At 38.4% G+C, this 24,637-nt stretch overlaps 1 protein-coding gene across 1 annotated transcript in view; it reads right to left on the bottom strand.

Annotated features, from left to right (window-relative positions):
- The window catches only part of CCDC122 (coiled-coil domain containing 122), a 37,509-nt gene extending 17,112 nt beyond the window's left edge, over window positions 1-20,397 (bottom strand). Inside the window, exons 1-3 of the mRNA XM_008058661.2 lie at window positions 20,311-20,397; window positions 14,023-14,188; window positions 13,385-13,494 (exon numbers count right to left, since the gene is read on the bottom strand). Of these exons, the coding sequence (XP_008056852.1) occupies window positions 13,385-13,494; window positions 14,023-14,068 (156 nt within the window). The 5' untranslated portion in view covers window positions 14,069-14,188; window positions 20,311-20,397. The remainder of the gene's footprint in view (window positions 1-13,384; window positions 13,495-14,022; window positions 14,189-20,310) is intronic.
- Between the last annotated feature and the right edge of the window lie 4,240 nt (window positions 20,398-24,637).

Below are 24,637 nucleotides of genomic sequence, written 5' to 3'. Positions count from 1 at the left end.
GACAAGGAAAGTACATTTACTGAAAAATATAACATGCTGATGAACCTCAATTTTTATCTCCAGCTCTGATATTTCAAATATCCACTTGACATTTCTATTTGGATGTTTAACAACTATCTCAATTATATATATTCAGAAAACAAACTAACATTGAATTTATACACCCAACACGTTCCTCCCCCAGTCTTTCTGATTTCAGTAATCCGTACCACTTTCCATCTAGATACTCAAAAGCCTAGAAATCATCCTTGATTCTTCCCTTTCCCTTACTCCTCACCACCTATTTCTTCAAATCCTGATGGCGCCTTCAAAATACAATCCCAATTCGCTTCTGATCAATTGTTATAGCGTGACCTAACTTCTGTCTCCCTGTTTCTATTCCTTTCCACTACCTTAGCTAGGTTCCATATATCAGACACAAGAATCATTTCAAAACATAAATCATATTATGCTATTGTTATGACCGAGTAAGTGAGAAGAAGTCACACCAGTAAGCTGAGTCTAATTAATTATGAGTTCCTTTTTTTTTTGAGTTAGAGTCTCACTCTGTCACCCAGACTGGAGTGCAGTGGCTGCTCCCGGCCACCACAGCCTCGACCTGCTGGGCTCCGGCAATCCTTCTGCCTCAGCCTTCCAAGTTCTTTATTAACACACGGGTCAAGAGCAGGCAAACACTAGAAAAACTCTTGACGAACTAGTGCAGTTTGTGACAAGTTTTTATAGGTAAAATTTGCAGTATTGGCTACAGAGCAACTTAGTGACCATAGCAACCATTAACTAACAACTTGGCAACCAAAATGGGAACTTGATTGTTAGGGAGTTTTGATTAATTTTATGTCCCAGGTATAGCCAGTGACTGGAAAGTCCTTGGAGTTCTGCCAACAAGATATAGTTTAAGGCAGTTACATACAGACAAGGTAGAAGAATTATTATACAATGGAGTTACCTTGGTTAGGTCATAAGAACAAAATATAAAAATGTAACAATGGGGCTTTGCAAAGCATAACATTTGATTTCAGTTAACAAAGCATATAATTACATGGAACTTATGGCTAAGGAGTCTTGTAACAGTCAGCAGGAAACGGTCAGCACGACCTGCCCAAAGGGGACAAAGCTGGGGGTCTGTGGTCATGGGAATGTTACAGTAATCACACGTAGGCATTGAGGAGTGATTCTTAGCTCAGGCAGGTAACTAAGATGGAAGTTTTAAACAAAATGGAGCAAGTTGGTTGATACTATTATTTTGCTAGAAATTTGATTTTATTAACTGATTTAGCTCATTTTACAATTCCCCTGCTCAACATCCTTCAGTGGTTTTCCATGGCATTAATAAAAAATTCAAATTCTTCAAAAGTGACTTTCAAGGCCATACATACCCCATCCCTATCTACTTTACTATCCTTCCCATCTACCACTCTCCCCTCTCCCTGCCTCCTTTCTGGTGATTAAATATACGTAGTTCCTTCTTACCTAAGGGTATTTTAAATGTTGGTCTTTCTACATTAAAATTATCTTCTCCCAGTCATTTCCTGTTGGGTCTTTGTCTTTTACAATTCACTTTTATCATTATTCCTCTGAACAGTCCTCCTTGAATCAAAATATAAATTAATCACTCACCCTCCTCCCACAGTTACTCTGTACACATTACCATAGTGTTTTTCCTTTGTAACATATCAGTCTTTGAAATTATCTTTATTTATTTTTTGTTTGCCTCCTGACTAGAAAGTAAGCTCTGTGGCTGTAGGAAACTCATCTGTCTTCATTAGTACCATCTTCCCAGAGCTTAAAACAGTAACTAACACAAAGTAGGTGCTCAATAAATACTTATTAAATGAGTGAATGTGTGATGCACAACCAATGGTCAGGAAAGGGACACATGGCCTGCCAGTTACATCAGGCTATCAACTATTTTGGTTGATACAGAGAGAAATGACATTTCCACTATTTGGTCATTATCTCCTCTTTCCTGGACTGATGGAATTTGACTGTTAACTTTGCTTATTGCCTTTCTCCTTTAATACATTTCTACCATCACATTAGAATTTTATTATTTCTTTCTCCTCCTCCCTTTCTTTTTCTTTCCCCTCCTCCTTCCCTACCTTTCTTCTTCTCCCATCTTTCCTCTTCTCCCTCTTCCCCCTTTTTAAAAATTTATAGCTTTATTGAGGCAAAACTTATATAAAGTCCACATATTTAAACTTTACAATTTGATTAATTTTGGCACTCTTGTATGCTCATTAAATCATCACCATAAATAAAATAATAAACATACTAACTACTCGAGAAAGTTTCCTCCTGATACTTTGCAATTCATCCCTCCCTCCTCATTTGTCTATTCCTAGGCAACCATTGATCTGCTTTCCTTCACTAATCATTAGTTTGATTTTCAAGAATTTTAAATAAATAGAATCATGTAATATATAATGAAGTTTTTCTTCTTTCAGCCAGCACAATTATTCTAAGATTCATCCATGTTGCTGTATCTATCAATAGTTCTTTCTTTTTATTGCTGAGTAGTATTCCATTGTATGGCTATACAATACTTTGTGTATGGATTCTTCTAACTGATGGGCATTTGGGTTGTTTTTGGTTTTCCAGTGGACATACACATTTATTTCTCTTGGGTAAATACCTAGAAGTTAAACAGCTGGGTTATATGGGAGGGATAGGTTTTACTTTTTAAGAAACTATAAACTGCTTTGCTAAGTGGTTATGTCATTTTATATTCCATTTAACAGGTCTGAGAGTTCTAGATCTTCCATATCTCTACCAACACTTGTTATGGTAAGCTTTATTACATTTAGCCATTCTAGTGGTAGTGTATATACAGTGCAATTTTAAGTAGATTGTCAACTGTGTTTTCAGATATTTTCTCCCAGACTGGGACAACTCAAATGCCCAAAGGGCCCCAGTGAGGATGCATTGTTTTCATTACAGTGCATTTGAAGAACAAATTTTTAAAAAGTTTTATGAAATCCGTCTAAATTTTATCCTATTAAATGAAATAAATGCCAAGCCTAACATCACTAAGCCTTTCCCCTGATTTCTTCTAGACATTTTATAGTTTTAACTCTAATATTCTGGCCTATGATTCATTTTGAGTTTATTTTTGCATATGGTTATAAGGTTAAGTTTGAGTTTTTGGTTTTGGGGTTGTTTTTTTTTTGCATAGGGATGTCTAATTGTTTCTCCACAATTTCATAGAAAGATTATCCTTCTTCAATGAATTGCCTCGATACTTCTTCAAAAATCAATTGATATGTGTGGGACTATTTCTGGACACTTTATTTCATATTGTGTTAATTTTTATACTATATAATAAATATTAGCATGTTTATTATATTATATATAGTACTTACTATACTTCATATATCTTACATATAATATATGATTTATTATATATAGCATATATAACATTTTTATATATTATATTAAAAAATCAGGTATTATGGTATCATAGAAAGATATTTGGTCTTTGTCCCTAGTTCTTAGCACAGAACTTCTAAAGCCCTTATGTCTTGATCCATTTTGTGTGGCCATAAACTGAAGCTGGGCAATGCATTTTAAAAAGGTTTATTTGCTTATGTTCTGATGGCTGGAAAGTTCAAGATTGGGCATCTGCATATAAGGAGGCTTCAGGCTGCTTCCACTCATGGAGGAAGTTTAAGAGGAAACAGTGTGTGCAGCAACCACAGGGTGATAGAGGAAGGAAGGGAGAGAGAAGGGGGAGGTGGCAGGCAGTTTTTTAACAACCAGCTCTCACGGGGGACTAACAGAGTGAGAATTGACTCACCACCAGGAGAGAGTACTAATCTATTCTTCAAGGATCTGCATTCATGTCCCAAATACCTCACCTCAGGCTCCAACTCCACAATGGGGATCAAATTTCAACATGAGGGTTATAGGGAACAAATATCCATATCATGGAATTTCCTTCATGATAAGAGTAATAGGAACATCTTTTGCTCGAATGAGTCAACTCTTGATGGACCCCTAGATAGCTTCAATATGGAGACTGGTTGTCAGAAAGATTAAACCTCAATTAGAAGCCTGGAACTTTTAGCACCATTTTTCCAATCTTCTGGGATGGGAGAAGGGCTGGAGACTGAGTTAATAATGAATCATCCCTATCTGATGAAATCTCCCTCAAAACCTTAAACTAAGGGGTTTGGAGAGCTTCTGGGTTGGTGAACATATTGAGGAGCTGGGAGAGTGGTGTGCCCGGAGAGGGCATGGAAGCTCCTTACACATTCCCTCCCCCATGCCTTACCCTATGAGTCTCTTCCATTTGGTGGTTTCTGACTTGTATCCTTTATAATAAATTGATAATAGTAAGTAAAATGCTTTCCTGAGTTCCGTGAGTCATTCTAAAAAAATTTTCAAACCTTGCAGGGGGAGTGAGTTATAGCTAGTTGGTTAGAAGGATGGGTGGCCTGTCCTCTGAATCAAGGCAGTCTTGAGGGACCAAGTCCTTTAACTTGTGGGATCTGATGCTAATTCCAGGTAGATGCAGTAGAAGTCTCTCCTTATTCAAGAAGGCTGAGGTGAGTGGATTGCCTGAGCCTGCGGGTTCGAGACCCGCCTGGGCAGCGAGACCACATCTCTACAATAAATCAAAAAATCAGCTGGGCGTGGTAGCGCATGCCTGTAATTCCGGCTACTCGTAAGGCTGAGGCGGAAGGATCACCGGAGCCCAGCGGGTCGAGGCTGCAGTGGCTGGGACTGGCCACTGCACTCCAGTCTGGGCAACAGAGTGAGACTCTAAATCAAAAAAAAAAAAAGAGAAAGAAAGAAAAAAGAAGAAGGGTATGTTCTAAAAACCTTAGCGGATGCCTGAAACCACAGATGTTACTGAACCCTATATATATACTGTGTTTTTTCCTATACATACTTAGAATAAAGTGTAATATATAAATCAGGCACAGTAAGAGAATAACAACAATAACTAAGAATAAAATAGAACAAGTATAATAATATACTGTAATAAAAGTTATGTTATGTGGTCTCTCTCTCTTAAAATATATATATTTGAGTTGGAGTCTCATTCTGTCACCCAGACTAGAGTGCAGTGGCACACACATGGCCACTGCAGCCTTGACCTGCTGGGCTCAGGCGATCCTGCTGCTTCAGGCTTCCAAATAGCTAGAACTACAGGCACACACTACCATGCCCAGCTAACTTGTGATTTATTGTAGAGATGAGGTCTTGTCAAGTTGTCTGGGCTGGTCTCAAACCTGTGGGCTCAGGCAATCCACTTGCCTTGGCCTCCCAAAGTGCTGGGATTACAGGCTGAGCCACCAGACCAGCCAAAATATTGTACTGTATTCACTCAGCTTCTTTGTTGGCAGACTTAGCTTCTATCATAATTTTTATATTTTTCAGTTCAAACATATTTCTGAATATGTGTATCCATCCCTTACTTGCAGTAAATGACTTGATGTCACTCATTTCAGAAGATCCCTTGTTGAAGTCTTCATATAGATGCAATACTTTCCAGGGCAACATGTTGCCGTTATTGTAACACATTCTCTGTTCATGTCTTCTATCCACAAATTCAATGGCTTTTCTATCTTAACTAAGAACTATCACACACTTTTGAGTTTGAAATGCAGGAGCAAAATTAGCAGGAATATCATATTCCTCCTTCACAATTTCAGAGATGGTTTGTTCTTATCATAGATCTTAGCAACCTCACTGTATGATTTTTTTCTTATTAACTCGATAACTTTCACCTTTTCACTTAAAGTAAGCTCTTTACAGCTTCTCTCTGGCATATCTGAATTGCCAGCATCAATGTTCTGACACCTTGGGGCTATTATTAAACCAAATAAGGGTTACTTGAACATAAGACTGTGATATTGCTACAGTCAATCTGAAAACCAAGACAACTCCTAAGTGACTAAAAAACAGGTAGCTCTTATGTGTTGGGAGCCAACATCTATAGCTACATGGCTGAGGCCTGTAAAGGCCCATCTGGAAGATCGCCTCTGACATAGGATATTAGTTATACCTATAATATTGGCATGTGATTAGTGACCAGTGTGCATACATGGCAGTAAAACTTATAAGTAAATCTCAATACACCTGATGGAAAGTGCATAGCAGAATTATTTTTCTCTGTCTTTCCAAGTTTTACTTCTTTCTAGATATTTTTTAACTTCTATTTCCTGGTAGACTGGGTAGTCAGCTCTTGTTCCCGAAAGATGTTTCCCCTAGACTAAGATTAGAAACTAAATTACCATGATAGTTTTGTCGCCCTGGCCCTAGCCAGGCAGAACGTTTTCTTTTGTTTCGTTAATTACCGAAACTCTGTCTGCTTCAGCCCATGGCCGCCATCTTGGCAGCCCTGCATTTCCTTGTTCAAGAGTGTGACAGCTACTATTTGATTTTTAGAGTAGACTTGTTAGGATAAAATATATACATATACACTCATAGTTGCGTAAATCTATGCTTGCTGTTTTGTTTCCTTTTGCTACATTATTCAAATATAATAATTACTATACGATTTATAAAAGAATTAATGATGAGGTATTAGCTTAATAGGATATAGCATAGTATTAAAGTCCAATCACTAGATCATATAAAAATTAAAGTTTAGACATATGAAACATATGAATTATAGTAAAGTTTTGTAGTTTAAGAATAAGTTTTAACTGAGTTATAAGGCATTACGTTAAATCATAATAGGTTAATAGTATAACTGACAGTTAAGTCATTTAACTAAACTTATAGATTATAGTATAGTGTTAAGTTGATAATATTAATCGTTAAAAATATTGGGAGTCAGTGAACTTGGATTGAACCTAGAGTTAACTTAGAAAAGTTTTTTGTATTAATCAGGGTATAGAACAAAGAGTATAATATGAATGATTCATTGAACATTATGGAAAACACTTTGAACGATTTGTATTGAAATTGTGCACCTGTGACCTTAATGTAAGCACGGCAGGCATCATGGAATTTGAATTGTTTGCTTGGAAATTGCAGATCTCGTGGTGGTCTTGTGATGCATAGTTTATAAAGCATGGAACTTGTACGTCCCCAGTAAGTGATTATCACACTGCTGGAGGGTATAGAAAATGGTATATAAGTTGGAAGGAGTCCGAATAAAATTTGGCTTCAGTCCTGATCAGACTGTTCCCAGAAGAACTGCCTCCGAGTAGTCTCTTCTCGCCATCCAGATTCTCTGGTGCGGGTCCTAACCCACTCTTGGTCAGTGCTGGTCACCAACACTTATGGCATGGAACATTGAATGAAGGGACAATTCATGTAATAGGAAGGACAAGGCAGGACAGTATAGATTTCATCATGCTACTTAGAAAAGCTCACAATGCAAAACTTACAAATTATTTATTTCTGGAATTTTCCATTTAATATTGTTGAACTATGGTTGACTGTGGATTATTGAAACCACAGAAAGCAAAATTGCAAATAAGGGGGTCTACTGTAGTATCAGAGTTGAATCGAATCATTGGTGTCCAAAGAATCAGAAAATTGGTTGTTGGTGTTGGAAAACATTCCAGGTAGTAAAAGATTTTCAGCATTGCTCATCTTCTTCAAAACCATTGGCTCTTCTAGGCTTTTTATATTTCCATATAACTTTTAGAATCTGCCTGCAAATTTCTCCAAATTAAAAAACAAAAAGCCTTGCCAGCTCGGTGGCTCAGCCTGTAATCCCTTGCCTTGGGAGGCCGAGGTGAGTGAATTGCCTGAGCCCGCGGGTTCGAGACCCGCCTGGGCAACTTGGCGAGACCTCATCTCTACAATAAATAAAAAAATTAGCCAGGTGTGGTAGCCCGCGCCTGTAGTTCCAGCTACTTGGAAGGCTGAGGCAGAGGATCGCCGGAGCCCAGCGGGTTGACAGAGTGACAGAGTGAGACTCCAACTCAAACAAAACAAAACAAAACAAAAACAAAAACAAACAAAAAAAGCCTGCTGAAATTTTGATTGGGATTGCTTTTAATCTATAGATAAAATTGGGAGAACTGAAATATTAATAATGCTGAATCTTCTAAATAATGAATAGTATATCTCTCTACTTATTTATGTCTTCTTTAATTTTTCTCATCAGTGTTTTACAGTATTCAAACATACTGGTCTTATAAGTCTTTTGCCAAATTTATCCCTAAGTACTGAATAGTTTTGATGCTATTATAAATGGTATTGCTTTTTAAATTTTAATTTCTGACATTCTTTTGCCAATATATAGAAATACCATGATTTTCTGTATAATAATCTTGTGTCCTGTAACCCTTCTAAACTCACTTGTTAGCCCTAATAGCTTGTTATAGATTACTTGAGATTCTCTAAAAATAATCATGCTATCTGTGAATAAAGACAGATTTCCTTCCTTCCAAATCTGGATGGGTTTTCCCTTTCTCCCTCGCATGGTTTCCTGCACGATTGCACCAACTTGAACCACCAGGACCATCTTGAATAGAACAGCAGACATCCTTGCCTTGTTCTGATCTTAGAAGAGAAATATCGTCTTTCACAATTAGATATGTGGTTGGCTGCAGGATTTATATAGATATTCTGTTTTAGATTCAGGAAGTTCCCTTCTAGTCCTAATTTGCTGAGAGTTTTTGTCATGAATGAATATTGGATTATAATAAGTGCTTTATATGTATATAGAATTATCCTTATAAACTTAATTATTTGCACCTTGCTTAAAACCCATCAAAGGTTTCCCATTCCCTTTAGCATAAAGTTGAAGTTTCTTATCATGGTATATACCTCCTACCACTTTTCAAAACTCTTTTCTATACTACCACCAAACTACTTACGGTTCTACGCATGTTCCAGTGCTATTTCAGGCCTCTGTGAATTTTCTCAGGTTCTTTTATTGGAATACCATCTTCCTTACTCCCTAACCCTTAAATGTGTCCCACACATCCATTCATGTGAACTCTAGCTGCCTTTTAAAACTCAACTGAAACATCACTTCCTTTGTGATACTCCTTCAGTGTCAAATCTGTGTTGTATTTATACCTCTATTGTTCACATTACTATCTGCATGTAATTTGCTTATGTCTTTGTCTTTCCCCCCAATAGATGGTGAGTAACAGAAGAGTGACAACGAAGTTTAGTAAAAATGTGTAATAGAAAGTAGGCTCTCAATATAAGTGAAATAATGTCTGTAAAACTGTTGGAAGACTGAGAAATTTTACAGAAAATTTCTTTTTAGAAATCTAAGGCAGCCGGGCTCGGTGGCTCAGCCTGTAATCCCGCGCCTTTGGGAGGATGAGGTGAGTGGATTGCCTGAGCCCGCGGGTTCGAGACCCGCCTGGGCAGCAAGACCTCATCTCTACAATAAATCAAAAAAATCAGCCGGGTGTGGTAGCGCATGCCTGTAATTCCAGCTACTTGGAAGGCTGAGGTGGAAGGATCGCCGGAGCCCGGCAGGTTGAGGCTGCGGTGGCTGGGAGCGGCCACTGCACTCCAGTCTGGGCGACAGAGTGAGATTCCAACTCAAAAAAAAAAAAAGAAAAAAGAAATCTAAGGCATTATAATTTTTGCATTATATTCTACTGAATAGACATATTATTTTCCAGAAGTAACTAATATAAATATTTAGTAGAAATCCATATTACCAAGGTAATACAATTATTGTCATCCTATGTCTGCTGAAGCATTAAATACTTAAAGCCAATGCCAAAATCAGGCCTTATACTGTCCACCTTGGATCCTACCAAGGATACCTTATGCATATTTACAAATTAACTCATTTAATCCTCATGAAAACCTTACAGGCAGGGCCTATGATTATCTCCAATTTACAACTGAGGAAACAGGGCACAAAAATTTCAATTATGGAACTGGAAGTAGCAGATCTGGTCTTTCGAACTGGTCAAGTCAGCTCCAGAGCCTATTCTCATTTCTGTGATATATGTAATAACAACATTTACAAAGCACAAGTAAAGATACTGTTTTCATTTCTGTAGTCATATTCACAAAGTATAGTTATATCTAATTATGCTGCATGCAATGACTAAGTATGGCTCCATATTCTTGGTAGTGGGATTAGGAATATATTATGAAAGGGAAGGAATATAGAGGGAGGCTACTTGAAATGTTCACTGACAACTAGTAACTCACAAGTCACAACTTAAAAACATTGGCTTAAAATTTAACCTTTCCTGAGATGAATGATGTTGAGCATTTTTTCATATCTTTGTTGGGCATTTGTATATTGTCTTTTGAGGCATATCTGTTCATATTGTTGTGGAAGCAAACTAAATGCCCATTAACTTATCAGAGGATAATGAAAATGTGGTGTATATATACACTATGTAATACTATTCAGCTATAAAAAAGAAGGCAATAATGTCTTTTTTTTAAACAGGTACAGTTCAGGATTAGGTATACAAGTAGTTATCATACAGGTAAAGTTTGAGCCTCCCTTTGCTCCCCACTTTGTGATCAGGTTTGAGATTAGATACCCTTATTGATGTTGAGTCTCTCCCTCCACTAACCCAGCAGTATCACACTCCTACCAATCCCTTTCTTATAGTATTATGGTCAATGTTCAGGGTCCACTTATAAGTGAGAACATGTGGTACTGTTCTTTGACTCTATGATAGATCACTGTGATAGACTCTAAATCTATCCAAGTTGATGCAAAGTTCATATGTTTGGCCTTCTTTATGGCTGCATAATATTCCATTGTGTATATGTACCACATTTTTTCATTCAGCACAGTTTCAATGGACAGTTGGTTCCATGTTTTTGCTATTGTGAATAGTGCTGCAGTAAACATGCATGAGCAGATTTTTTTTTTTATAGGATGATTTGAGTTCCCCTGGGCAAATTCCCAGTAGGGGGATTACTGGGTCATATGGAAGGCTAATGTCTAGTTCTTTTAGGTCACCATACTGTTTTCCAAAAAGGTTGCACTAGTTTGCATTCCCACCAACAGTGTAGAAGCATTCCCTTCTCTCTGCATCCTCACCAGCATCTGTTGTGTTTTATTAATGATGACCATTCTTACTGGGGTTAGGTGATATCTCAATGTAGTTTTGATTTACGTTTCTCTGATGATGAGTGAGGCTGAGCACTTTTTCATGTGTCTGCCCATATATCTTCTTTTGAGAAGTGTCTATTTATGTCTTTCACCCACTTTTTTTTTTTTTTGAGTTGGAGTCTCACTTGCGTCACCCAGGATGGAGTGCTGTGGCATGCTCACGGCCACCCCAACGTCGACACGCAGGGTTCAGGCAATCCTTCCACCTCAACCTTCCAAGTAGCTGGAACTGCAGGCATATGCTACCATGCCTGTCTAATTTTTTTTTAGAGATGAGTTCTCACCAAGTTGCTCAGGTTGTTCTCGAAACTGTGGGCTCAGGCAATCCCCTCACCTCGGCCTCCCAAAGTGCTAGGATTATAGGCTTGAGCCACTGTGCCTGGCCTTTTGCTCACTTTTTAATGGGGCCGTTTGTTTTCTTCCTTTTGGCATGTTTGAGTTCCTTGTAGATCCTGGATGTTAGGCCTTTGTCAGATATACAGTTGGCAAATATTTTTTTCCAATTCTGGGGTTATCTCCCCGCTCTCTTGAAGGTTTCTTTTGCTTTGCAGAAGTTTTCAGTTTTGATGACGTCTTGATTTTTGTGTATGGTGATAGGAAGGGGTCTTGTTTTAATCTTCGGCATGTGGTCAGCCAGTTTTCCCAGCACCATTTAATGAATAGGTTCTCCTCTCCCCAGTGGTTGGTGGAGGCTTTGCTGCAGATGGGTTGGCTGAGAAATGAGGTTTAATTTCCGGAATCTCTATCCTGTTCCATTGGTCCATATACCTATTCTTGTACCAATACCAGGCTGTTTTGATTATTGTAGCCTTATAGTAAAGTTTAAGTCTGCAAGTGTGATACCTCCTGCCTCACTTCTTTTGCTAAGGATTGTTTGGGCTATTCATGGTTATGTTTCCATATGAATTTCTGTGTTGTCATTTCCAGGTCTGAGAAGAATGATGTTGGTAACTTAATGGATGTTACATTGAATCTGTAGGTTTCCTTTCGTAGGATGGATATCTTAACAATGTTGATTCTTCCTAACCATGAGCATGGAATATTTTTTTCCATTCATTTGTGTCTTCTTGGATTTCTTTGAACAGTGTTTTGTAGTTTTCATTGTAAAGGTCTTTCACTTCTCTGGTTAGGAAGATGCTGAGGTATTTCTTTTTCTTTTTTTTTGTGTGTGTGGCTATTGTGCATGAGATTGTGCTTTTTATTTGGTTCTTTGCCTGCTTGTTATTGGTGTATAAGAATGCAACAGTCTTTTGCACATTTATTTTGTACTCTGATACTTTGCCAAAGCCCTTTATCAGTTAAAGCAGGTTTTTGACAAATTCTCTTGGATTTTCAAGGTATAGGATCATATTGTCAACAAGGAGGGATAACTTAACTTCCTCTTTTCCTGATTTCCTTCTCTTGTCTAATTGCCCTAGCTAGGACTTCCAACACGATGTTGAACAAGAGGGGTGAGAGTGGGCAGCCTAGTCTTGTTCCAGTTTTCAGGGGAAATGTTTCCAGTTTCTGTCCGTTTAGCAATATGTTGGCTGTGGGTTTATCGTAGGTAACACTTACTATTTTGAGGTATGTTCCTTCTATTCCTAGGTGTTTGAGGGTTTTTATCAAGAAGGGATGCTGGATTTTATCAAAAACTTTTTCTGCATCGAATAATATGATCAGATGTTCTTGTTTTTACATCTGTGGATGTATAATAATGTCTTTTGCAGTAACTTCGATGGAATGGGAGAACATCATCCTAAGCGAACTAGCTCAGAAACATAAAACCAAACAGCACATGTTCTTACTTATTAAGTGAGAACTAAACTATGGACTGCAAAGGCATAGAAAATGGAATCATGTACAGTGAAGACTCAGAAAGGGGGTGGAGTAAAAGAGTGGAGGAACAAAAAAAATCACCTATTGGGTACAATGTGCACAGCTAGAGGTGGTAGGTACTCTTAAAGCTCAGACCAAAAACTATTTGTATCCCCCAAAGACATTGAAATAATAAATTTTTAAAAATATTTTTATTAGTTACTCCTTAAAAAAATTAACCTTCCTTCAGTTTGGCATGTTAGGAAATACTATGAAATAAGTGAATTTAAAAGAATTCTATGTGACATGTTAAGTTTTATATGCTTATACTACAGTTGCAATGACATTTTTGAATCTTTATATGTTGAAAATGAAAATTGTTCCATAAAACTGTAATACTCATATAAACTTTACTTAGGGAGAACAGAATAATTGAAAGTACATTTAAAATTGACTCCCAATACCAAGTACTCTTAATAACATAAGAATTCTTAAGTAGTCTCACTAACTTAATATAATTTTGAAAAAGTAAAAGACATTTAAAATACTTATAAAATAAGTTACCTGCAGATTGAACAGAACTTTTTTGTTCTTCTCTATTTCTGATGCTTGTGATTGTTGTTGCTTTGCAACTTGCTCTACAGCATCAGTTAATGAAGATGTGTCTTGGTTGCCTATCACTAGACAAAATAATAAAGTACATAATAAAAATTACAATGCAGATATTTTAAGTTACATTTCTTTACTCAAAATCATGAAAATTTTGATATTTTTTCTCACAGATAAACTAAATTTAGAATTAGTAGTTTCCCTTTTCTGACTATAAATAAAACCAGACCAAAGGCAATAATAGTAGTCAATTCAAAGTTGCCTACTGCAATGTTATACTTATTCCTTTATGAAATGGTATAAATATTTTGATTGTCCTAACTTTTGTATCCAGACCACTTACACATATGCTATAATTATAGTGCTACCATAGCAACTCTACAGCAATTATAGTTGATGAATTTTTATTGTAGGCCTGTATTTTCAGGTGTTTATGCTTTTTCTAAACACTGTATATGTTTTTTCCTGGCAAAATTTAACTGCTTTCCTCTATTTTAATTTGCTATCAATGTTAATACAATAATCCTCTCATAATATTTTTTGTTGTTGCTGATATTTTAATTATTTATTTCTTCATTAAGTTGCTTTATTACCTTCATTGGGAACTCCTTGACGCTTCCTTTCTTTGTTGTCAGACATTCTCTATGTCTATAATCTCCTCTTCCCTTGTTTTTAGTTTGCTTTTTTTACTACTACTCAGTAACCTATATTGATAATTTTTCACTTATCTTTGTTTCTTCCTGTCATGTATTGGTGATCCTGAAAGTTAAATTGTCAAATATGTCACAGGGATGGCAACAACACTTCATCATTAGTGCCAAGAGTTAAAATACAATGATTAAATGAGAGATGACTAGAAGAAAAGTAGAACTGGATTTAAATCTTGGGTCTCCTGCTTTTCAACTGTCATAAGTTTGAGTAAGTTGCCTAACTATTTTGATCCTCGTGTCCTCATCTGTAAAACCTTATTGTGGTATTGTTATAATTAAAGTAATATATGTAACATGCTTAGCACAGTACCTGGCAGGTACTGAGTAATTATTTTGGATTAGTATCAGGTACCTCTAGTACTATGATGAAATAGATTCTGAAAATATAAACAGGATCTGTGAGAAACTATGTTAATAATAATTAGCAATTTCTGCCATGGGTATGGAATGTAGGAAATACAGCACTCCTGTCTAGCGCTATTCTGGTCAGGGTAAGCCCTAAGCAAAGTTACCCATAAGGTGAAGAAGTATTTTTCTCCTTAAATCACTAAATATCTTTCTTAAAGGTCAGTTAAGTGAGTACAAAGCACTCAGGTACTTGTTACATGTGTTTTCCAAAAACAAAATTTAAATTATTCAAACATATAAACAAAAAGAAAGAAAAACAAAGTTAAACTGCTTCCTAAGTGTGGAGACTCAAATCTATCTAGAAATATCCTACTGAGCTAAAGAAATCCTGAGTGCTTAACCAGCAGATTGTCACAGCTACCCCTGAGAATCTATTATTCTTTCCTGTCACTTCCTTTAACGTACTACTTTGTGAAGTATTCCCCGGATGCTGAGCATCCTCACTGTTTGTGTCCTTTCCGCTTAACATGCAGAACCGTCCCAGATAAGTGTGAATGAATCCATATTCGATTTCTCTCCATCTCTTTTGTTTGGGTTTCATGGTCACAGATTCCATCCGTAATTCTACCTACCTTGAAAATGCATGTCCTCTACATTTATGCTTTCAGTCAGTTTTCTCAATTAATTCCAATGTTAAGTACTTATCTCATGCTTACTTTGTGCTAGACGCTGCTCCAAGTGCTTTAGATTTTTTAAAGAACAACAAAAACATTATATAGTGTTTATTCTGTGCCAGATGGTATTCTAAGAACTTTACAAATATTAACTCATTTAACTCTGTGAAGTAGATATTATTATTAAAATTTTCATTTTACAGAAAAGTTCAGCGAGGCACAAATAGATCAAGGAATTTACAGTCAACAGCTATTGTGTGTCAGAGATTATTTGAATTCAAGTATTTTGGCTCCAAAGTTTGTACTCATAATGCTAGACTATGAAGATTATGACTTTTTAAAGGGAAAAAACATGTCTTGACATATCACTCCAGAATCAAACTACAGTTGTCCCTTGGTATTTGCAGGGGATTGGTTCTAAGACTCTCCCCAATACCAAAATCAGTGCACATTGAAGTCAAAGTCAGTCCTTCAAAACCTACTAATATAAAAACTTGGTCCACTGTATACACAGGCTTCAAGTACCACGTATATTGTATTTTCTGAGTTTGGTTGAAAATATCCAGACAAGTGGACCTGTACAGTTCAAAACTGTGTTGTTCAAGGTCAACTGTATTTTGTACTCCTGTGTTGCTAAAATGCCCTTTAATCAACTTCCTCCTTTCTATTCCCAGTACTATTGTCTACATTTCTTCCTACTATTCCAGTAAAGTGCATTCACAAGAGCTGCTGCAGTTCCAGCTGGCCTCTAATGCCCTAACACCACAATTTACACCACTGAAGAAGTAACCTAATGAGTTCTTCATGCTCGTATCTCCAGTAAGTTCCTGCTAGGTAAGTAAACTTCCTAGTGAGTCCCCATTTTCCTCTCCCCCAAATCATTTCTAAAATCTGCCTCAGATACTGTGGGCACTATTTCCATTAAACTTTATATGCTGATTAACCTCAGTCTTCAGGTTACCCATCCCAGCCCTTTTATATTCTTCCACTGTGACCTCTGAAACTCATGATCCATTTTCAGCAAGTCATCTCTATCTTCAGCCTTTCCTTTCACCTTTGGCTTTTACTGAAATCCAAAGATATAACTGCCTCATTCTCAAGTCACAAAAAAGTGAGATTTTTTTCCTATTCCCCATTACCACTACCACATTATCACCTGGTTCTCTCTAAAACTCTCTCTGATTTCTTTGAAGTTCATACCACAGACTATATAAGCTTTACCTTTCCTTGTTACCAACTGATCTCCAGATCACCCCTCCTCACTCCTAGGTTATAGCACCTGACTTGCTGTTTCTCTGTCACTATTCCTCTTATATTTCTTTGGGATTTCAACATCTACACAGATGGTATATCTAACTCCCTGATCTCTCAGTTCTTTGATGTCTTTTCCCATCCATCCTCCCCAGCCATCTACAGAGTATAACAACTATACCTCATCCATAATCTCAGATTCAAGCTAGTTTTTATTTTTCTAGCTCATTCCATGTAGTACTTTGACTGTGTGTACTATTTAACCACACCAAGATTTCCAATCCATTGACGCTTCTACCTTTACACAATCTCTCAGTTCTTCATGTATTCTTCCCTCCTTGCCTGGCTTAGTTTCCCTTAGCACACACTCCTGTCCTACTTCTCTGGAAAAATCCCAACCAATTGTTTTGCTTACACTCAAATATCTGAATATGCTTAAAGACGTACAACAGGCCAGACACAGTGACTCATGCCTGTAATCCCAGCACTTTGGGAGGCTGAAACAGGTGGATTGCTTGAGCCCAGGAGTTCAAGACCAGCCTAAGCAATTTAGTGAGACCTCTACTAAGTCTCTAAAAAAAAAAAATTAGCTGGCTGGACATTGTGGTGCATGCCTGTACTCCCAGCTTCTTGAGATGCTGAGGTAGATTGCCTGAACAAGGAGGTTGAGGCTACTATCAGCCATGATTGTCATGATCATGCCACTGCACTCCAGCCTGGGCAACAGAGTGAGACCTCAATGCCAAAAAACAAAATAATAATAATAATTAAAAAATAAAAAACACATAACTATGCTATAGGCTCAGTTTAAATTCAAGACTATTTATATCACATGGGCCCTTGATCCTAGGCCCGTAAGATGCACTATGTCTTAAAGATGATTGTTGCACTCTGTCTTCAAAAACTATTATAAAAATAATAATTTATAAGCTACCTTTTTATTTAACTGAGATCACAGAAAAAAAGGTCAGAGAAGTTGGTAAATTACCAGCCTACCAGTCTTTTGCACCTGTACCTCTGTACTAGAATAAGCCCATTTATTCTTGCAATGAATGAAGTGCTCTTGCTCCTATACAAAGTCCACACTCTACTTCTATACTCCTTTCTCACCTACTCAAGGACTTTATTTCTTCGAGTGGCACTCAAAAGAATTTCCCTCTTTACTTGGTTAAAGATATTACTCTGAATCCTGACCTCCTTATTCCTCTGTCACCACCACTAGACCTGCTCCCTCACAGTCTTCTCTCAAATTATAACCATCACCACCACAACCCTCACCTTCAGCTATTGGCCTATTTCTTTGCTCCCCTTTAAAGCCATGATCCTGTGCCTCACTTTCTTTCTTCTCATTCTTTTTAAACTTGCTAGAGGCAGTTATTCCACCTTTAAAGCTCATATTCAACCTTTAAAGCTCTTATCAAAGTATCTCGACCTCCACGTTGCTGCATTCAGTGCACAAGTTCAGCCTTCGTTCTACTTGGCCTATCAGCATCATTTGACACACCTTTTTCAATTACCACCTTCTTGAAACACCATATTTCTGGTTTCCTTTGTTGGTCCCTCCTCATCTTTCTCACTTATCTTAGCGTATCCTCGTGCTCAGTCCCTAGGCTTCCTTCTGTTCTCATACACATTCTACACGCAATGCCATCAGTTCTATGGCTTTGAAATCCACTGACATAGGCTGACAACTGCCAAATTTATAACTCTACCATGAACATCCCTTTAAAACTACAGACTCATACCAAATTACCCACCTGATGTTTCCACTTGGATTTCTAATAGTCATTTCAATGTAATATGTTCCAAACTGAACTCTCAGTTCCTCTGTCTACCCTATCCCCACCACTAAACCTGCTCCTTCATGCTCTTCTCCAGCTCAGCAAATTATAAGTTCATTCTTCTTCTTGTTCAGGCCAAAAACCCTGCACATGGGTACAGAGCCAGGGGCAATTCAACCAAACTTGCCCAAGGTACTCATAAAGGAGATCTTATCACTGATGTTTCATAGACCCTTTGAGAAATCCTTAAGGACATCCCTCAGGTAGGCAGCCCAGGGCTGCTGTACCAGTTGGCTACCCATGGAATGAGTCATAACCTTAACTCTTCTTTCTCTTCAATGCTACACACAGTTCTTTTAGCAAAACCCACTGATTCTACCTTTAAATTATATTGGAAGTCAATCACTTTACTAATTCCAAATCTTATCTTAGCAGAGAAGCATTCCTTGGTAATACTTTCTAAAACATGGCCTGTCCTGTTTTATCCTCTGTTCCTTGCCCTGCCTCATTTTTCATAGTAGCATATCACCACTGACATCTGGTTTTTTTTTTTTTTTTTGTCAGGGTCTCATTCTGTCGCCTATGCTAGAGTGCAGTGACTTTCTCATAGCCACTGCAGTCTCAAACTGCTGAACTCAGGTGATCCTTTTGCATAACTGGAACTATAGGCGCACACTACCACACCAGGCTAATTTTTTAACTTATTGTAGAGCCCAGGTCTCACCAAGTTGCCCGGGCTGGTCTTGAACCACTGGGCTCAGGCAATCTTCTTGCTTCCACCTCCCAAAGTGCTGGGATTACAGGCATGAGCCACTGTGTCTCGTCAACACTGACATCATATAGATTTCATGTTTCTATATTTTTCTACTAATATGAGGTTCATGATGACTGAGATCTACAAGCACTTGGCACATAACAGGAGTCTGAATGTAACCCACCTCCACTCCAACTCACCCTTTTCTGACAGAATAATGCTCCTAAAGCACGGTTCTGGTCACGTCAACATCACAGCCAATCTTTGAACTCCATTTTAGATGGCATCTTCTCTAAAAAAATCTTTCTTGATCTTTCTGGGCAGCTGTGATCTCTTTCTTAGAACGATTGTTTCTATATCCTTATTATACCATTTTAGATAATAGTATAGGTCCTAGAGTAAAACAGAGCTAGTTTTGAATCCACTTACTAGCTTATTTGATAAATTATATCCAGCCTTGGCCTCAGCTTCCTTATCTATCAAATGGGAGCAATACTAGTACCTGATTCACTAGGGTTATTGTAAAAACCAAATGAAAAGATGCATAAAAGCATTTAGTTAATTCCGGTCACAGTGAATACTCAACAAATTATTATTTTTATTATTTTATATTACCTTTCCCTATTAGACTGTAAGCTCCAGGAAGACAAGCAGAGTATCTTATTTATTCTTTGTATTCCCTAAAATATTTGACGAAGTAATCTAAAGAAAAAAGAAAACTGGATTCATACAGTAAATGATAACGTAACTGGTACTTCTTGATCTCTATTTCTGTAGCAACATAAACTGAAGAACTCTTGGGTAAAATTTACTTAAACCAACTATTCAGAAATTTATGCTGTAAAATTGAGAAAGTTTTAGTTTTATCCAGATCGCTATTTGTGGAAAGAAAAAAAAGAAAGAAAACAATCTACTGCCATCTATTGATAATTCATTAAAATTGCATAAATCAAGCATAGACTTTTTTTTTTTTTTTTTTTGAGTCAGAGTCTCACTCTGTCACCTAGGCTGGTGCACAGTGGCACGCTCACAGCCATCTAGCTTTGACCTGCTGGGCTCAGGTGATTCTTCCACCTCAGTCTTCCAAGTAGTTGGAACCACAGGCATATGCCACCACGCCTGGCTAATTTTTTAATTTAGTGTAGAGACAAGATCTCACCAAGTTGCCCAGGCTGGTCTTGAACCCCTGGACTCAGGTAATCCTCTTGCCTCTGCCTCTAAAGTGCTGAGATTATAGGTGTAAATCTCCATGCCCAGCTTAGAGACAAGACTTTTCAAACACATGTTTTTAAAGAGAAGTTAGAACATCACCAGAATCATCCAAAAAATTAATTAATTGAATCATTAAATACTAATTGTATACCTATTATATACCAGTGTATTAGAATCTGCTGAAACTAGGGATTACTTCCTCCTCTGGCCAGACAATGAGATTAAGTTTCAGGACACTGAAAAAAAAAGAAATCAGAGGGTTGGTATGTTCCTTACCTCCCCATTCAGATACTGCAGGCAATATTCATATGTTGACCACATTGCTTTTAGTTTTCTACCAAAGGAGGGGCTTCTCTGAATATATAGGCAGTACTGGATTACCAAAACATCTCTTGTTTTGGAGTGTAGACATAAAGGGATTGGTATGCATTTCAAATCCATTAAAAGATGTCCAGGAAACTGTTTCAAAGAGGTTCTGTACCGCTGGGACAGAAATTATAGACCTTTGGTGAAATCCAGTCATAATCTACCTGCTTGTCTCATTCAGGACAGCATGGGGATAAGGTCTTTTTATTTCTCTAAACAAGTGAGCATGATTTATGAACTAAGAGCAACTTTGTAGTGGGTTAAATGGTAGGCCCCATAAGATATATTTATGTCCTAACCCCCAGAACTTGTACATGTGACCTTATTTGTAGATATACTTCAGTTAAGAATCTTAAGATGACATCATCCTAGCTTTAGGGTAAGAGATCAAATATGCAAATAGAAAATGGCCAGACCACATATAAAAAGAGGATTCTAACACAGGAAAACAATCCATTATCAATAGTAACCAGTTTAGGAAGCCAGCCTGTTACCTATAAATTAGACTTATAGAAAGTCAGACCACAATCTCTAGTAACAGTCCAGGGCATCAAACTATAACAACTGGCCCCAAATGGCTACTACTTGATTAATAGCCAGATCTTCTCTGTTTGTCCCTACTTCCAACTTGGGACTAACAAGAAAAGCCAAATATGCACCCCCAACCAATCACATGGGATGCCCTACTTCTAGATAGCCTGACCGTAGCTTCCTCACGCCAACAGCCTCTGATCAGGGCATACCCATTCCTCCGCTGGCCTCTGACTTTCTGACAAAATGCAAGAGACGGTGACTAACTTCCTTGCCAGCTCTAAATAACAGCCTTAACTTGCTCTCATTTGATTGGTCTGCATTTATTTCTACAAAGGCATTCTTATAACAGAAAGGTAGAGGAATATTTGAGACACAGACACACAGGGAACACCATGTGATGACGGAGGCATGGAGCCCAAGTCATGCAATCCCCAGTCAAGGGATACCTGGAGCCACTAGAAGATGGAAGAGGTAAGGAAGCATCAAAAGGTACAAGGTCTTATCAATTCCTCCATTTCAGAATCTGGCCTCCATAACGGTGAGAGAACAAGCTTTTGTTGCTTCAAGTCACCCGGTTAGCAGTAATTTGTTCTGGCAGCCCTAAGAAACGAATAGAAGCTTTTAACAAGGAAATTTGCATCTGCCACATGGCCTTTTCTGGAAAAAACCCATAAACCTTAGTGTAAATGGCTTAAGAACAATTGTTCAGTTTTTGAAATTCCACTTGTCCTCATTATGAGATTTCTGTGGTGTTGTAAGAATGTCTACAGTGGTTCCCCTTAATAGCCAGACACTATCTCTGCCCTCAAAACACTCTAAGTCTATAAGAGGGAGAAAGACACACAGTCAAATAATTAAAATGTAGAGGTACAATAGATGTTCTCTTCGCCCATCTACACTTAACTTCTAACCACTCTATTATCTTTGCAAATCATAAGTGGCTAATTCCCTTATCATTTTGAGTGTCCATGGCTAGGACTCTGTTCTCTAGTAAATCTGCCTGTTTCTGCTCTTAACAGTCAAATTGTACAATCTTACAATGAGTTACTTGTGTTTGTTCTCAAATCTGTTTATGCCAGTTGTACTTGATATTGTATTTTTATAACTTAATGAAATGTTAACCAACAAAATAGTGTAGAAATAAAGTTGGTTGTTTCTTTAAAATCTATGTTTAATATTTTGGAATATTAACTGTGTGTGAGATAATTATAACAGATTATAAGTAAATCTGCTCTCAGATTGCTTCATGAGAACCTTTAAGTTATTTTCCTCCTAAAAGAATGAAATAGGTTGGGCGTGGTGGCTCAGGCCTGTAATCCCAGTACTTTGGGAGACTGAGGTGAGAGGACTGCCTGAGCCCAGGGGTTCAAGACCAGACTGGGCAACTTGGTGAGACATTGTCTCTACAATATATTAAAAAACATTTAGCAAGGCATGGTAGCACGTGCCTGTAGTTCTGGCTACTTGGAAGGCAGAGGCAAAAGGATTGTAGAGCCCAGCAGGTCGACACTGGGGTGGCTGTAAGCTTGGCACTGCTTTCCAGTCTGGGGGACAGAATGAGACTCTGACTACACAACAACAACAACAAAAAGAATGAAATCTTGGGAAGTCTTAGCTGATGGTTGAGGTGGGTGGTTTATGCAAAATATACTATGCCCAATCAGTAGTCCACAAGGAAAGAAAAGGCACTGGATCTTCTCAATAGATTGGGAAATGAGCACACAGTTGTTTTAGGTTAAAATAAAAAGTTTAAGATATTTATGTTATACTTTTTCAGATTCTCTGGGTTAACTGACTTTTAAAAAAGTTTTATTTAGATATAATTTACATACCATAAAGTCCATCCTTATACAGTGTACAACTTTTCAACTAATTGCTTAGCTATGGGTCTAGACTACATCTATGAGAGGACTTCTTATCTATGAACAAAATGCTAAAGAAACACTGTTAATTCTGCTTGATAAGGAGATGGGAATTCAGGAAAAATTATGTGTGAACTTGAAGAGTCTCAAACCACAATTATAAGTAGCAAATGTAAAGGGTGAAATCATGTGGCCTATCCAAAGAACAGACTTTATTTGAGCGACTTGGGAATAGGGAAGTCATTTCTGCAAAACTAAGTATACATCTGAATCATACGTAGGGATTAAAACAAAACAAAAAAGCAAAGCAAAACATGCCCAGGCCTGACTCCCAGAGATTCTGATTCAAGGTATAGATGGGGTGGAGGCCTGGCATTATTGTTTTTAAAGTTCCACTTGTAGTTCTGATACGCAGTCAGGATTGAAACCACGGGAGTAGGGTGAGTGAGAATGGGGTGAGGGAGTGTTAGGACGTGAGGTTAGAACCAGATGGTGAAAGGAAATAGTATGCAAATACGGTATAACAAACTTCCCTGGCAACTTCTCTATTTTGAAATATTTTCTGTTTTTTACTGCCACTATTTTTGCTTGAAAGTACATGAATTCCCATCATTGTCTGAAGAAGAAAAAAAAAGAGAGAGAGAGAGAGAGATACGTGTTTTAAATGTGCTTAGTCACTAAAAGACCTCTATTTCGTTGAGGCAATATTTAACATAAAACAAGCTCGGGTAGAGAGTCCACTTTCTGATCGGGTGTGTACCATCCACCAGTCAGGGATCTAAACAAATGTCCAAAGAAAATACAAATTTTGACAAAAACAGTGGCAAGCACTACTGAAGAGTGGGTTCCTCTTTGGGTTGGCGCGCCCATTCCCTAGTCAAGCACAGGAATGTGCCCATCTCCCAGCGCTCCTGGAAACTCCCAGACGTCGGAGATTGAGATAGAGGGTCTTCAGCACCTACCACACGAACAATAATACAGGTAAAAGGGGCCTCTCCGTCCATCACAAGCTGTTTCACAGAAAGACCCCGCTTACTCTTTTGAAGGTGGGATCTTTTTTCCCTTTACCATATGCCTGCCTTCCATAACGTAGCTGCTCAGTAGTGTCAAGTAACTGGACGTCATTCTCTTGGAAGACAGATCAGGGACGCAAACCTGTGCCTTTATCGTGCTTCTAGGGATGAGTGTCTTCTGCTGTCCTACTAAGGACACATCTATTTTACAAGGGACACATCTAAGTCGCGGATACAAGTGAAGAAGCTGTAAGGAGTGTCGATGGGTCCTGCCAACAAGAATCAGCCGAGGAGGAGGGGCAACCCGCGTGCCAGCTCGCTTCTGGAAACAGACCAACAAAACACAACACTGAAAACGCGTCCCCAAGGAGGCCCCTTACTTGAGCCCCGGACGCGACAAGCTGCCAAGGGCTAACGCGACGAAGGTTCCCAGGCCGGGGCTCTGGTGATTCGACCAAGCGTCCCCCCCACACCGCTGGCTCAGCGAGATCTTCGTGTGACCGGAAGCGCGCGCTTCCAGCCCGCAGGCGGAGGGGAGGGACCGAGGGGGCTGCGGTTTACTCCCGAGGTCGCTTCAGCCGCCCCGCCTCACGGCGTCCGCCACGCCTGCCGCCTTGCGCCCCCTCTCGGTGTGGGTCGCTTCCGCCGCCCCGCGCCCCCTGTTCCCAGAGTCCGGCTGCTTCCGCCGCCCCCTCCACCCGCG

This window comes from Carlito syrichta, unplaced genomic scaffold, assembly GCF_000164805.1.
Source record: "Carlito syrichta isolate Samal-C Ts95f unplaced genomic scaffold, Tarsius_syrichta-2.0.1 Scaffold303565, whole genome shotgun sequence".
NCBI lineage: Eukaryota > Metazoa > Chordata > Mammalia > Primates > Tarsiidae > Carlito > Carlito syrichta.
Note: the sequence above shows the minus strand (reverse complement) of the source record. Positions and strands in the feature narration are given on the sequence as shown.